This window comes from Drosophila subobscura, chromosome O (assembly GCF_008121235.1).
Source record: "Drosophila subobscura isolate 14011-0131.10 chromosome O, UCBerk_Dsub_1.0, whole genome shotgun sequence".
NCBI classification, from domain to species: Eukaryota; Metazoa; Arthropoda; class Insecta; order Diptera; family Drosophilidae; genus Drosophila; species Drosophila subobscura.
Window position 1 is genome coordinate 15,323,863 of NC_048533.1, and position 14,997 is coordinate 15,338,859.

The following is a 14,997-nucleotide window of genomic DNA, read 5'->3' on the forward strand; positions in this document are numbered from 1 at the left end:
CTAGGACCCAGTAGAGCGTGAAATGATTGACTTTAAAGTCAAATTGCGCAATTTATGCTACAAGTCGAACCCAGAGGCGTGGCCGGAAATGAGCTACAGACTGGGACTGGGGCATGGGGCATGGGCACATCCCAGTCACGGCTTGGCTTGACATTCAATTAACTCGATGCCCGGTTGCGCAGGTTCGCTTCAGTATTGAGTCACGGAAATTATTCCACGGCCAGCCGTGACAGTTGCATTTGCCTGCCTGTCTGTCTGTCTGTTCTGCCTGTGGCCGATGGCCTGCCAGAGGTGTCGACTGTGAGTCAGAAATGATTTGCTTCTAGTTCCAGCACAAAGTTTTGGTTGCATGTTTAAGTCAGGCAAAGCAAAGGCAAAGGCAAAGTTTTTGGCCAAAGTTAGTCTGTACTGTCTTGTCCTGCTGTCCTGTGCCCTGCTTACTGACTTCCAACTGAAGTTGACAGCTGCCGGCAGTGATTATCAAATCAAGAAATAATTGCCCGCTTGTCTTGGGCATCATCATCGTTCCCATCACCATCATCACCCTCATCAAAATGGTGAATGCTTCTGCTTGATTTGAGCCTGCTTACGACACTACCACGAGGACGAGTAAGAGTACGAATATGTGACCTGTGACCCAAATCCTGCTCACAGAAATTCCTCTGCCCAGTCCCTGCCTCTGCCTCTCTTTCGTGACAGTTCTTTGTGCTTGTCCAAGGACATGGAGATATGGAGAAATCAACTACACGTCTGCCCTGATTCTGCAGCTAAGCTGCAGCTCAGGCTCTGGCTCCAGCTCCAAGCTTCAGCTCGTAAATAGTTTTCAATTGTGGCCAAAGCAAATGTGTCAATATTAAGTTAGCCGACAAGCAGCATTAAGGCGCTTTGCGGATTGTCCCTTCGCTGTGACTGGCTGTGGGAAGCAATTTTTTATCCTTTATCAAGGCAAATGTCGCACACAGATTCAGACACAGACACAGAGACACTGCTCTAAGTGTATGTCTGTGTGGCGTCGTAAGTGCTGTAAAATGTTCTCAAAATCCACTCAAGCTCACACAAAAGTCACAAAAGCCTGACAGTCAGCCAGGTGGGAAGGTGGCACTGAAGACACATCCAAACTTTACCCGTAGGGGCATACTCCATTTTCATTTTCATGGTTTCCTACGGATTACCTTTTTTCCCTACTCTTTTGTCTACCCTTTACCCAACCCCCCTGGCCACCACACACAAATAAAGCCGACAGTTAATCCGTAATTGATCTGGAAAAAAAGGTACGATTATGATAATGAAGCTGACAATGACAATGACGATGCTGTCAGCTCTTAAGGAAAGCCATCACCTCGTCAAACAGCTCAAGTGACCGAAAATAAACCCTCCCACAGCCAAAGGGGAGTGGTCGGCAGGGGTCCACTGGTACTTCACGTGTTCTTGACCTGCTTAAAGCTCCGCCCAAGGAGCCATTTGAATTTAAATTTTTATTTGTCGATAATAAAACGAGAGAAGCGCAGTCTTTTGTTGAGCAATTCGACTGGAATATGCTCCGCTTTTCAGATTTGTATTTTACTTTTTATTCAACTGCACAAAAGCGGAATTTAATATGCGTAGGAGAGGGAGAAATGTTCTTTATATAACTCTTTTTTTCTCTTTGCTTGCGCTGACTTTTAATGCATTTTTGAGAGAGATGAGTTGTAGGTAGATTGTTGAATAATATCTATAAAAATGGGAGCTATAAAACCATCTAGTAAAACTCACTTTTAGTTGTACAAATTCTCCAATTTGTGGCAGAGTCTGCTCCGGATAATCGTAGCCTTCCGACTGCACGTTTCATACAAAAAACAAATAAATATAGGTCATCTTTAGAGTCCTCAGACATACCATCTGTGTTCATACGAGTATACCCGTGTGCACCTCCAAGTACCGCTGGGGGTGTCATGACAAATGTCCTTGGTCTCGCTGGGAAGCTGGGGGGGAAATTCGTTTATGGAAATGCGTAAAACGCAAAGAAATTTGCAACTTACCTAAGCAGCAATAAGGGGAGATCATAAATAAAACAATATCGTATGAATGCATATTACACTTTAGCCCGGACATGTCTGATGGAGTGTGTGTGAGTGGGATTAGGGGAGGAGGAGAGAGGCTGTAAGAGACGTTGCCTTTTGCGACAAGTAAACAAAATATTATTTGCTTCTTGCCACGCAATTGTCAGACAGCCAGAACACGGTCACGTACTGCCAGGATATGCAAATACTCGAGTGTCTCGGTGTCTCGGTGTCTCTGTGTCTGTCGTTATATATATCCTTGTTCCCGCTTCCTGCAGCACACACACACACAGGATGATGATTGTCAAAGTAATAGGAGAGCCAGTGTAGAGCACCCCACACAGAAGCAAACGTCAAGCCAGGACCTACGCCTGGAGCATACAAATGTCTGACGGCAAGTGGAACTGCCACGGCAGCAGCCACGCTTGAGCTTCAGCTTTTGCAGCAGACACCACACAGAAGACAACTTGCCACAGCCAGCAATAAAGCAGCACCCCACAAGCAGCAGCAGCAGCAACAACAGAGATGGAGGAGACTGCAGCTGGAGGAGCACCGGCGAAGAAGAGCGGCACCACACTGTCCGTGGATCGGGCCGCATTCCTGCTCCTGCGCGTCCGCAAGGCGTTCAAGAAGAAGCGACAGCAGCGCAAAGAGCGACAGTAAGTTGAATGTTTGCCATTACTTAACCATTGTGGGTGGGGGAGTGGGCAGGCAGGGGGGGATTTTATAGGATTTGCAAGGATTTGGCGCACCAAGCCCAGCCCATTGAATTGTCAGCCAGGCAGTCAGGCAGTCAGGCGATGGCAAACAGAATTAACAAGTTGTTTGAACTGAGGATTTGGCCGCAATTAAAAGCGGTTTCTTTGCCATCAAACAAACTTTGCAACTTTGGCAACAAACTAACTGAAAAACTCCCGAATCGATATCGAAGTAAAACACCAATGGGAGAGGTGGGAAATCTATACGCTGTGGTGCAAAATAATTGCTAATCGTTTGAATTTAAGCATCCTGCGAGAGATAAGTGGAAAATGTTTCGTAAATATGAGAAGGCTTTAACCAAAGCCCCTCACAGCCACGGGAATTGGGAGACTCCGTTGCTGTTTGCAGCCAAAAACGCTTCCATTTGACTTGAACATTTTCACGTTTACGCGATTACCATTCACCATTTACCCTTTTGCACTCAAACGAGAACGAGAATGGATATAAATAGAACCAGCTATTTTTGCACTTTTCTCTGTGCTGCCTGATGGGGTGGGACATGCGGGCTGGAGCAGCCAACACACGTGGGGCCAAGCCAACGCACTTTTCCCATTCAGAATGCACTCGAATGCATCGTGTTAAGGACCCTTAAAGTTTCTGATAAACATCGCGTGGCTCTTGGCCCCAGAGGGCTTCATTGAGAGTTTTACTTCCCTTCCGGGAAGTGGTTAGGCAGGAAAGGGAGCCGATTCCAAGGAATTTCAATTCCCTTGCACGTCCTGCAGCCGTTGTTCACTTGTTTTCTCTAGGAACACTCTAGCAAACGCAGCTCGTTAGAGATTTTCTTCGTTTATTGCTCTCTGCGCGGCTCCTCTTTGAGGAGCTGCAAAAGTAAATTTTCGACATTTTTTGCTGTGTTTTTTGTTTGCCCTGCTGCAGCGCTGAAAATGCTTCTTATGCTGTGGCATCCGCATGCCCATCATTTGCTTAAGCCGAAGGACGGAGAACGCAGGACGTGGGTGCTCGGAAAAAGAATGCCAAGCGGCAAACTCAATTAGGCACGGGTCGCCACCCGTTGCCGGAAAGGGGTAGCGGAAAGGGGATTGGGCTTTCAAGTGGGCTGGCGGTTTCTTAAAGAACGAATATCATCGAGCAGCTCGCGTTAACCCCTAAAAGGGATTCCAAGAAGGAGCAGCGCACAGGCCTGGGCCGGGGCCAAAAAGGGCTGCCGCCATCCGATGATTTGATTACACGAGCAACATTTGCTCTAATTATGCACGCACATGTAAACACAGCGCCAAATGCAATTACACGACCCAGCCGCACACACACAAACACACTCACACACATGAGCGGGTAATACAGACACATTGGATTACAGGGCACACACACACACACTGCGTATGCGTAATTTGGCAAAGCCTTTCGGCTTAGTTGCCCTTTTTACAGGCAGCGGGGCAAGGCAAAGGCGTCTGTAATAATGCCATAGGTAATGCCAACGCTGATGCCCATGTTTATGGCGAACACCAACAGCGGAGGAACACCATTACCTTTCCGAACTGGCAATGTCCGAGGTGTCAACAGAAGTCCCTTAATTGGCGTATGCAAATGGGCATAAGGATAATCATTAAGGCGAGTGACAGAGAAATTCTAATAGAATTAGGAGTTGTTTAGTGTGGAAATATGTTCGACTTTGGGGCATTCCTTAATGAATAGCTGCAGGTATTTGCTTTCTGATTTCAATTAGAGTGAGAGCTGAGAAAAAGGAATGGCAGAGGAAAGCAGAGAGAACTTGAGAGAGAACAGAGAAATAAAAGCTGGGTAGGGTAAATAAGCACCTTTCTGCACTAATTATAATTGCTCCACAATGTGCATACAAATAAATAAAATAAATACTTCAAGGCATCAGTTCTTAGCTGCAGAATAGTTCGCTTAAATTATGTTTAAGCATATCGTGCATATCCTCAGCGTTTATCCACTTCTTTTGGACTGTTTTGCATGCACTCCTTTGCCGACTTCCTGCTCTCATTAAATAAAATCCTTACCCCACTCTTCCGCCGCTCCACGCATGACTCCATTATCAGGCTGTAAACTTTTATGGGGCGCCCATCTTTAAGCATTTTTACTGGCAATTCTGGCAGCATGTTAACCTTTTTTCTTGCACCCGCTGCTCGTGGCCTGGTTTTTGTTTAACCAAAAGGTGGCAAATGTTGTCGGGGTAATGCACGATTTACGGTTACGAGTATTTCACGTCAATTATGCAGATCCGCTTTGAGTTATGTGAGTGGGTTGCCCGCACAGCTCCACAGCTCCTTCGGCCATATGCCGCCTGCCGTAGACCTCTTTGCTTGGCTTGGCGCTCTTTGCTGCTGCCTGCTGTGACCTGTAACAGCTTGCAGCCTTACTGGGTGCTGCCACACACAAACACAAACTCACACACCTACATTTACTCGCAGTAATGGGTGATGTGCCCCTGTGTTTAACGCACTCAAAAGTGCCTTAACATCCTGCCACACCAGAGCCTATAAACAAAAGCACAGACGAGAGGCAGCAGCAAAAACTTAAACTCGCTAAAGCGTTGTGTAATTTTCTGCTTTATTTATGGGAGCACATTGTGCTTTGTTGCTCTTTTTTGTAGCTGCTGTAACTATTTCGAATGTTTTCTTCAAGTTTTCCCAGTTCCAGTCTCCAGCAAGGACACGTATAAATTGCTTACATGATTCTTTTTTCTTCTCTCCTACTTTGCTGCAGCTCTTGTCAATGATGAAGAGATGAAGGAGTGTGCGATTGAAAGTATTATCCTTCCGTCCCACGCTGGGGATCTTGTAAATGCCTCTGGGGGAAAGGGAAGGGGCTGCTGCCGAAAAACTTTGCTGATTTTGCTTCGTTTGGCAGCTTTCCATTCCCCCTGCACTACACAGCACAACCATTTCGCAGTCTGATCTGTTGGTGTATCATCATCAATATAGCGCACAATTCCATGTTATGGCGAGGACATGGAGCTGCCAACTTGTGTCGAACTCTGACAGCTATTCGGTCGCCTTGGCAAAAAAAATGTCAAAGTCAGAGTAAATCAAATAAAAACTTTTCCATTTGTGCAGCTTCCCCTTTTTGCATACGGAAATATGTAATATCGCAATATGGGTGCAGTTCAAGAGGAGGAGGAGTCCTCCACGAGGGTGGGGGTGGGGTTCGGGGCTGGTCCATCAGCTTGACAATTGTCAGTGCCGAGCCGAGCAGAGCCGAGCCCCCCATGACGCATCTGGCGTAGGCGTCAAGTTGGGAATCCCATTCGAGTGCCAGAAATTCAATCACACATCAAGCTGCACAAATTGAGGGGAAAGGAGCGAGGGGGAAGGCAGGACCTGTCACTGCCAGCTGGAGGGGAGGCTGTGAATGTGAAGTTGAGAGGTGCTGGAAATAATTTTCCACACAACAATCAAATGTAATTCGAATGTGTGCGAATAAATGCGCAAATCAACAGCTGACACTCGCACACTCCTCCTCAATGCAGGAGATGGAATAAGGGATGCGAAAGGGGGGATGGGAAAGGGATTGGGGCATGTGCGGACATGCAAATGAAACGGAAATGGCATCCATGACAATGAAGGAGAAAAATCGTAGAAGGAACTAATTGCATTTCCTTGCTGGCACACCCCCACACCACTACACGTCGCACTTAATATATAATTGCATTAACTTATTATTGTCACTTCCTTTTGCACATCTCTCACTCACACACTCTCTCTCTCTCTCTCTCTGTCTCTCCCTCTCTTTTTGCAGAGCCCTACAGAACAGCGCCGCTGCGGGTGGCAGTGCGAGTGTCGGCAGCGGTGGCGTCGCCGGCTCTGGGTCGCAATCGCGCACGGGCAGCCGCAAGCTGCCGCCGCCATTGTTACGGTCGCGCACACTGCCCGCCATCATTGTGCCAGGACTTCCGGTCGTCTCGCTGCACACGGATAAGCAAACATTTCAATTGGGTGCGTATACTCATGCTCGTTGTTTTTGGGCCCAAAATGTAGATATAATTGAATCAGCTACGCGCACAGAATGAAACATTTTTAATAGAGATAAAGATAACATTTTGTTTATGGCCTCAAAAACGGATTTTGCAATTGAATTATGCTGGTTTATGGATCTCGGAATTCAAAGCGGGTCAAGGGCAGTCCGTCAGCCCATCATTCCAATGGCCCATAAGCTGATTTACCATCTATAATCGCCTTAGCCATCGTCCCTCGTCAAGACCATGACATGGAATGCCATAGGAAAAATTTAAATTTCATTTTTAAACAAACTGTCAGCAGAGAGCAATCCCTCTCTCACTCTCTGTCTTTCTCTCTATCAATCCTTACTCCTTCTCTGGGACTTCCACTAAATTGTGTGTAGTTATTTGGTTTTCTATGGAATCATATTCCATGGCCATTTGCTGATTGATCAGTGAGTAAAGAATGAAATCCGTGCAAACATTCGTTGCGATGCCAACCAATGAAATCCCAAAATAAAAAGTCAATATCAAATCACAACGAGGCGATTTCCATGCGGTAAAGGCTAGAAGCTTCTGCAACTCCTGCAGATTGTGTATAAAAATTCCACAGCCATTTTTACGGTCTATTTTTCATTTTGATTGGAATTGATTATATTAAAGGAAAGTGTACCTTTTGAACGCACAACAAAATAAAGGCAAAAAGAATGAATAATTGATGCTCTTTGAAGCCAAAGTGTGCATGAAATTTTAATTGAAATTGACAGTTTTATATATAGATAAATGGAACCAATAAACTAGACGTTTCAATGGGTTTCTGTGTACAATTAATGGAGGAACCAAAGCTACTTTGTCACACAGATATTTGCTGCTGAAAGATACAAAAAAGAAGCAAAATAAATGGGTTTTTGCCTCACATTCAGAATATATTTTAATGGTGATGATCCTGTACGTTTTTTAAACTCAAACACTGAGTCTACGTAGGAGGCAAAGTTCATGGACTCAATCAGCAATCCCTTCAACGTTGGCATATTTCTAGGAGAACTTCATTCACCCTTTTGGTGGGCAAGAGTATAAAAATACACAAAGTGGAATAATGAAAATGGCTTTTTCGCACAAGTTACCCGAGCCGCAGGGCTCGTGCGTGGCCAGGACATGTTATGGCAGGAAGATTTAATTAAAAACTTTTGACAAGTTTTCAGCTCGAGTTATGATTAATATTCGTACACATTCGAGCAGCTCACACAAATTAAGGCAGAGTGCAGCCAGCAGACTGCAGGACTCGTGCAAAATCCATATATCAATGAGCGTTCCATTAACTGATTTTTCATTCTTCATTTTGCATTCACAGAGGAGCGACTGTTGGGCAGCAAGAGCCGCAGTGGCAGTGCCAGTGGCCATCGCTGGTCGCTGCTCACGCGCGCGGGACACAGTGGGGGAACCAGCAGCACGAGCAGCGGCAATCCTTGCCACACCACAAGTGGCACAAGCACAAGCAGCAGCAGCAACAACAACAACAACACACACGTGGCCAACAACAACAACACGCTGATGGTCAAGTCATTGAATTTGCCAAAGGATGATAGCAATCTGGTGTATCGTCGCAAGTCCTCGGGCAGCACGCCGCACCACCACCAGACGACACACCAGCAACAGCAGCAACAACAACAGCAACAACAACAGCAGCAGCAACAACAGTATCAGGTGCAGCTGCAACAGCAACATTTGGGTGACAGTTCGTTGTTTCAGCTGTCGGATGACTTTGAGTGCCATGCAGATGGCTCACTGCTGCTCAGGTGAGTAAAGCCACACCTCCTCCTGCTCTCCCTCCTTTCCGGCTGTTTTCATTTGTAATTGGACATTTACTTTGGCAGGATCCCGGCGCCACATGTGGTGGCAGCTCGAGCCTATCGTCTGGCAGCCCGAAAGCGTGCCGCAGCCACTTCGGAGGCCACCACACCGCTGGCCAGAGAGCAAACCCTCCACGAATTGCCGCTGGTCGAGGCATCGGCATCGGGCTCCAGCTCTGCCTCCAGCTCGGGCACAACCTTCACTCGCCTGGCCAAGCTGCTGCATCAATCAAGTGGCTTCTCAGGCAGATCCAATCTACAGCCGCCGCCTGGTGACTCCTCGTCTGTGAGCCTGGGACTTGGCCTGGGTCTGGGCGAGGATGCGCCCCGTCGTCTGTCCTGGGAGAGGTGCGTACTTGTTATTTATGACATCCTTCAGCACTACCCATCACGTGTGGCTGATGTCTCCACTGTCAACATTCACCTTGAGTGGCAGCGAAAGAGAGAGAGAGAGAAAAGGAGAGAGCCTCGGTTGCAATTAGCTAATTTCATTTGAGCGCAGAGCTGCGCGGTGGCAAGCTGATCTCTGGCATGCCACCACCTACCTAATGGCTGGCCACATGAGGTTGGGTTGTTGGTTGGCTGTTGGGTTGCCTGGTTGCCTGGTTGCCTGGATGGATGGTGATGACAGACAGGCGAGAAGCAGCTTGCCCTGCGGTCGAGTGTGGCATTTGTCTTCATTCGCTTCGCTACACGGCGGTCTAATGGAGACACATGCAGTCGCAAGATTAACACGCTCCAACCTCTCGATGCTGGTTTAATTAACATCAGGTGGCACAACCACCCAAACCCTCCACGACTCTGGGCCTTGGCCAGCAGTCAAAGAACCTTTGGGGTGGAAACCAATTGATTTATACGAACATCGAACTAATTGAAACAGATTCCCAATGCAGTGATGGACTAGTCTGGAATAGATTGACTTTTGAGGGCAAATACATTCTCCAAAGATTTATATGTATTTTCTGTGAATTTATTTCCGTTTTTTGAACGGGTGTTCGTTCCGTTGCAGATGCAATTTGTGATACAAACTTGTCTTGTTGATTGAATAAAATAATTGAGTGGCAAAAGGAAAGGAGCAGAACAATATCCTGCCGGTGCTGGTGCCTGTCCTTGACGGGACTTAAGCAATTTACGAGCTGCAAGATTCTGCCTTGAACTATGCACCGGGCACCCAGGGCACAGTGACCACAGTCCGCAGTCCACATTCGAGTGTGTAAAATCTTTTTGGCAAACATGACACACAGACAGAGCCAGAGAGAGAGAGACCCCACTCTGCGCACTGATTGCAACGCTGCCACCCGCACAGCAGGATACATGAAACGAACGAACCAAAAAAAATTACAAAAGGATACAAAGAACGTCAGTGGCTGGGGTAAGGCCAGGGCGCTCTTTTGCTCGAGACTGTGCTTAAACTTTGATATTTTAAAATGCAAAAAACCGAAACTCAAACCCAAACCCACACAAGATGGGAGAGCGATTTTCGGGCGGGTTATTGTTGTCCGAGTGGCAAGTACTTCTCTTCTTTTCTCTTTTTCTTTCTTTTTGCCGTTTGTTTGTGTTGCGTGTTGCTAAATTTAGAGCCAGAAAACAACGCAAATGGCAGCAGGGCCAGCCAGCAGCAGCCAGCAACCAGCGATTCGCATAATAATAACTGCAGAGCAGCACAAAACATAGGGATGAGGCAGCGGCCACTCTTCCTTTGGGGTTTTCGTAGTCCTTACTGGCTTAATTGTGAATGCATTATTCATGAGGAAGTCAGCCCCAAGAAAAAGGAAAAGGAACAACAGCCACAACACGAAGGGAAAGCGATTGTATGTAAGCGAACAGTGGAGCCAATAAAACAGTGTCCTGCCCTGTCCTGTCCTCTGCGGCTCCTGTAGCTGCTGTCTCCTTGTCTCAAGTCCTGATGCTAAGGATAAAGTTTTGTGCGTCTTGTGTCGTCTGTCGCCTGTCTCCTGTCGCCAGTGTTGTTCTTCTGCTCCTGTGGCACGGCACGCCAGCATCCAATCCACGCAACTATAGCTAAGGCAACACAAGATGCCACTGGAAGTTCGAGCAAACGAACCATAAATGAAATTGCGCATACGTCATGTGCTACACGCACACACAAAGCAGCCAAAGACAAATACAACGACAACACTCATTACCTTCAATGTGTGGGTGGGGTTGGCTTGCTTACGTTCTGTAAAATTTTATAAATTGCATTCAGCTTGGTAAATGAACAAAATATGAGAAAAGAAGAAGCTTAGCTAAAAGCCTCGACAAAATGTCTCGCTGCTGATGTCAACATCAATTTGTGTCTGTGGCATCGTCGCCAGTTTCTGCTTTTGATTTATTTTCCGTATCACTTTGGGCAACGTTTGATGTGGCCCACCGTTGGGGAAGTTTTGTGTATGCGATCCGCATAAAAGGTCAGCCCCAAATGCGTGTCCTGACAGGGAACTCGGACAGCTGTGGCCCCCCGAAAGAGTCAATCGGAGCATCGAATTCATTAGGCCAAATTGAGGTCGCAATTGAGCAAAACTTGGGCAGAGAATCCCAGCCCGAGCCCGTATCGATTTGCAGCACTCCCTTCCGCTCCTATTTCTGTAGTTTCATTTGTACTTCCGTTCCTAATGCACTTTTCATTCACCCTCAATTATGGCTGCAGTGTGCGAACAATGCCATGTCCTAGACAATTTCGGTTCTGTTCGCTGTCATCCCTCATTAAGAGAATTTCACACAAAAGGCTGGCAGTGGCTCCGCAGCAGTATCCCCCAGAGAACACCTTAACAGCTGGAAGGATTGTTCTGTGTGTGTGTGTTTGTCTGCGTGTCACATATGGTCACAGAACATGGCACATTCCCTGGCAATCGGGTTGCTGGTTGCTGCACAGGCGGCTTTTAGACAAGTGTAAATAAGGAGGCCAAAATGGCAGACAGCACACAGAACTGGCATGGAAAGACACTCAGGGGCAAGACACACAAGTGTGTGGCATCCAGGTCGACAATATTCACTGGCAGCAGCAGCATACACAAACTCGTGTTCGAGTATTCGACCTTGTCAGGGCAAATGCATAGAGAGGATGCTTTGGCTTGTGTGTATATTTTTGGGCAAACATCCAATTCACATTCGGCTCTGCTTCTGACTTATTGCCACCAGTTGGCAGCCGGTTAAAGGGCCATGCCAGCGTCACCCAGCCTGCCACATCTATGCATAACTTAATAACAATCATTATTATTGACTAGGCAGCAGCAGAAACAGCACAGCCGGTGGTTCTACTCGTAGCTCTCTGCCCTAATGCGAGATGCAATCTGAAGGTCTGGTGGTTAGCCAGCCCATCTCTATCTGCCTGTCATCTCTCATTCCTCCCACCCATCCTCAAACAGACATGAGGTTGACAACTAGTCGTGAAAACAGGCCAACTGGGGTCTCGTCTCTGTCTCTCCTCCTCTCTCTCAGCCTGTCGCCTGCCGTGAAATGTTTCTGTGGCTTCGGAGTTACTTGTACTTCCACTTTGCCCCTATCAACCCATGCCCACACACCCCATCAGCCATCAACGAGCGATGACGAGCACAACTTTTTACCCAAGGAAGGAGTAGTAGTTGGTGGGGCAGGGGCACCAGCAGGAGCAGCAGCATTGCCAGGAGTTGGGGGAACCACTTCGTTTTGTTGCCTAAAAGCGTCGTAATTTGATTGAATTTGCGTTGATTAAGCGTATTTAGCTGTTGGCAAATTATGAATGTGTTTAATTGCAAATTTACTCAACTTTGTCTCGGTGAAAGGGCGATGGAGGGAGATCCCCCCACGGTTTATTATGGTTTCGGATTAACAGAATTACTGCGTGTACAAATGCATCTCGACCCTCAACCCTCAACCCTCCCCACATCAGATCAAATTAACTCCACGATGGGGTTGTGATTGCCAACAGCTTTTGCGGTTTTAATTGAAAATGTAGAACATACGACATGTTGTACAAAAATACATACAAACATACATATGTATGTGTGTGATATGTACGGGTTATACTTGGAGGACAAATTTGTGGACTCTGACTGATGCTTTTGGCACTGGGAAACTTTGCTCAAGGCTATGGCGGGCTTAATGTGGTCGACTTTTCCAACTTGACTCTGATTATGCAAATGCTCTAAATGTGCCACAGTGTTTGGGTGGGGGGAATTCAATTTATGTGCGCTCTGAAAATATGATTTAGTGTGTTGCAAATACACCCACACACAAACTCGTAAGAGTATATACGATGGCAGAAGGTTAGCAAATAAAACGGGTTTAATTAAAAGCTAGAGCCATGAAGCTCAGACGAAAAGGGTTACAGAGAGTTCTTTTGGCACTCCTTAAACAACCCAAGTATAAGTTTCTGGGTTTTGGACTAGAGGATCTGTAGGAGAATAGTTTCTTATGGGAACTCATTCCCCATTCTTCGTATTTTGTTTCAATGAATTTAAAGCAGGGCTGAGCAGTTCTGAGCAGCTCTCTAAAACCTTTTGCGTCATGCACACGACATATATTTGGTTATCGAAATGGTCTGGCATTCTCTTTTGCTGCATTCTCTGATTTAAAGTCTTTAAACTGTGTTCTGAACGTTTCATATCCTTTTTATTGGGTCAAATGCCACATCCCAGTTATCCAAAAATTTCAAAACATTTCCCACTGCCCACTGAGCACTTAATCCATTATCAAGCTGCTGAGTGAGGCATAAATTGCAGTTTGCTGTGACCTATGTGGATGGACAACAGCTCCATCGCTCGTCTCGATTTGCAGGCCATAAACATGGCAAGTCATGGGCAAGAAAATGCCAAGAAAGACCGAGAAAAACAAACAGCAAGAGGAAAACTAAAGAAGAAAACTGAAGAAGAAAACTATTTACCCAGAATGAAGAAATATCTTTGTGCAATATGTATGTTCAGATACGAGTGTGGTGCGGCGGTGGGGGCATGCGTCAACTCTGTCAGCATTACCCACAGCACGGTGCGGCACGGCAATAGCGCCAGCTGTCTGGCGGGGCTTTCTTCACTCGCGTGGCCATAAAAAACGGTCACATTATGGCCAACTAGGCCGGGCAGTGACCGCAACGGGGCAGCCCCCGGGTAACGGGGTAACGGGAGAAGTTGGCAACACTTAATGGTCTGTGGGTAGCTCATTAAAATGTCCGACAGCATGAAGTAATTACGATACTTTATAAGCTGTCGCCACTTTTCCGCGGATCTCTATACTTTACCCACTTACCGCCCTCCCACTTGCAGTGGCTCATCCTTTGGCTTCTCTTTGATTTTTGTTTTGCAGGCGCAAGGACAGCAGTGCACTGCAGCGCTCGGCCAGCATTGACTCCTTTGCCGAGATTGTGTTTAGTGACCTGCCACGCCCCTCGCTGGCAGTCACGGCGCCAGGTGGCGGTGGTTGCTCTCCTTCACCGTTCAGCAAGCGGCCCTCGGCCAGCAGTCTCTACTCGACATCCTCCTCCGGCAACACATTCGGCGCCCAGGCGCAGGCTCAGCTGAATGTCAATTACGGCGACCTGGGCTTTGGCTCCGCTGGAACTGGCTCCACGACGGGTTCGAGTGGCGGCCATCTCCATCATCATCCAGGAAACGGGAGCAGCAGCGCCAGCAGCAGTCGGCGGGAGAGCATGCTGAGTCCATCCTCCACCCGACGATCCAAGCTGACCAGAATTATAAACGGTGAGTACTGGGGCAGGGACCTGATACTTAGTTACAAATGCAGCACGGGCGATGCGTGCCATATTGATAGGGAAGTGGAAGTGGCTCCTCATCATCAGTGGCTCAGAGGTTCAATTGCGGTGGCGGTGGCGGTTTATTTATTTCGCTGCAGCCACCTGATTGAAATTCAAATACGCACTCGAGCTGCCCGGATGGGATGCCCGGACAGGCGCGGCATTAAATCGATTGCCACTTGGACTTGCTTGCTCACGGCTCAAATCACAGAGCTCGAAGTTGAGCGATTTCCCAGCAGGACACCAGAACAGCGAGCGGAATAAATCAGCAAAAACTTAAAGAAAACTAAATCATTATGCAGCATTTTAAAGCCTCAACTGTGTAATTTTCAACCAGCTCCAGCGGAAATTATGCAAAGTTTCTAGCTGCTGAAAGTTCAATTGGTTGCAAGGATTACTAACGTAAAGGACTCAGCCCGAAACAAACTTTAAGTACCTTAAGAACAAACTTTTCCTGGCAGCTACAATTTTGACTCGCGAAAGCTTTGATGGCTATAAAACGCTTCGATCAACGCAAGACCGCCAGCGCAACAAACTCTTTTAATCTGAACTTCCGCGGGAAAATGTTTGCGATAGTATGTGAATGGATTAATAAAAGAAGAGTTTCCTCTGCGACAATGGGGGAGGCAATTTACTGCTTACGATATCAGAAAATAGACTTCCAGTGGGAGTGATATCGTCTTTTTTCCATAAAGGGTA

The 14,997-nt window shown here is 47.0% G+C and overlaps 1 protein-coding gene across 1 annotated transcript in view; it reads left to right on the forward strand.

Moving 5' to 3' along the window:
• Positions 1-2,549: 2,549 nt before the first annotated feature.
• Positions 2,550-14,997, forward strand: part of LOC117896497 — a 29,808-nt gene continuing 17,360 nt past the window's right edge. Inside the window, exons 1-5 of the mRNA XM_034804838.1 lie at positions 2,550-2,698; positions 6,522-6,718; positions 8,072-8,516; positions 8,595-8,918; positions 13,851-14,245. Coding sequence (XP_034660729.1) covers positions 2,565-2,698; positions 6,522-6,718; positions 8,072-8,516; positions 8,595-8,918; positions 13,851-14,245 — 1,495 coding nt within the window. The 5' untranslated portion in view covers positions 2,550-2,564. The remainder of the gene's footprint in view (positions 2,699-6,521; positions 6,719-8,071; positions 8,517-8,594; positions 8,919-13,850; positions 14,246-14,997) is intronic.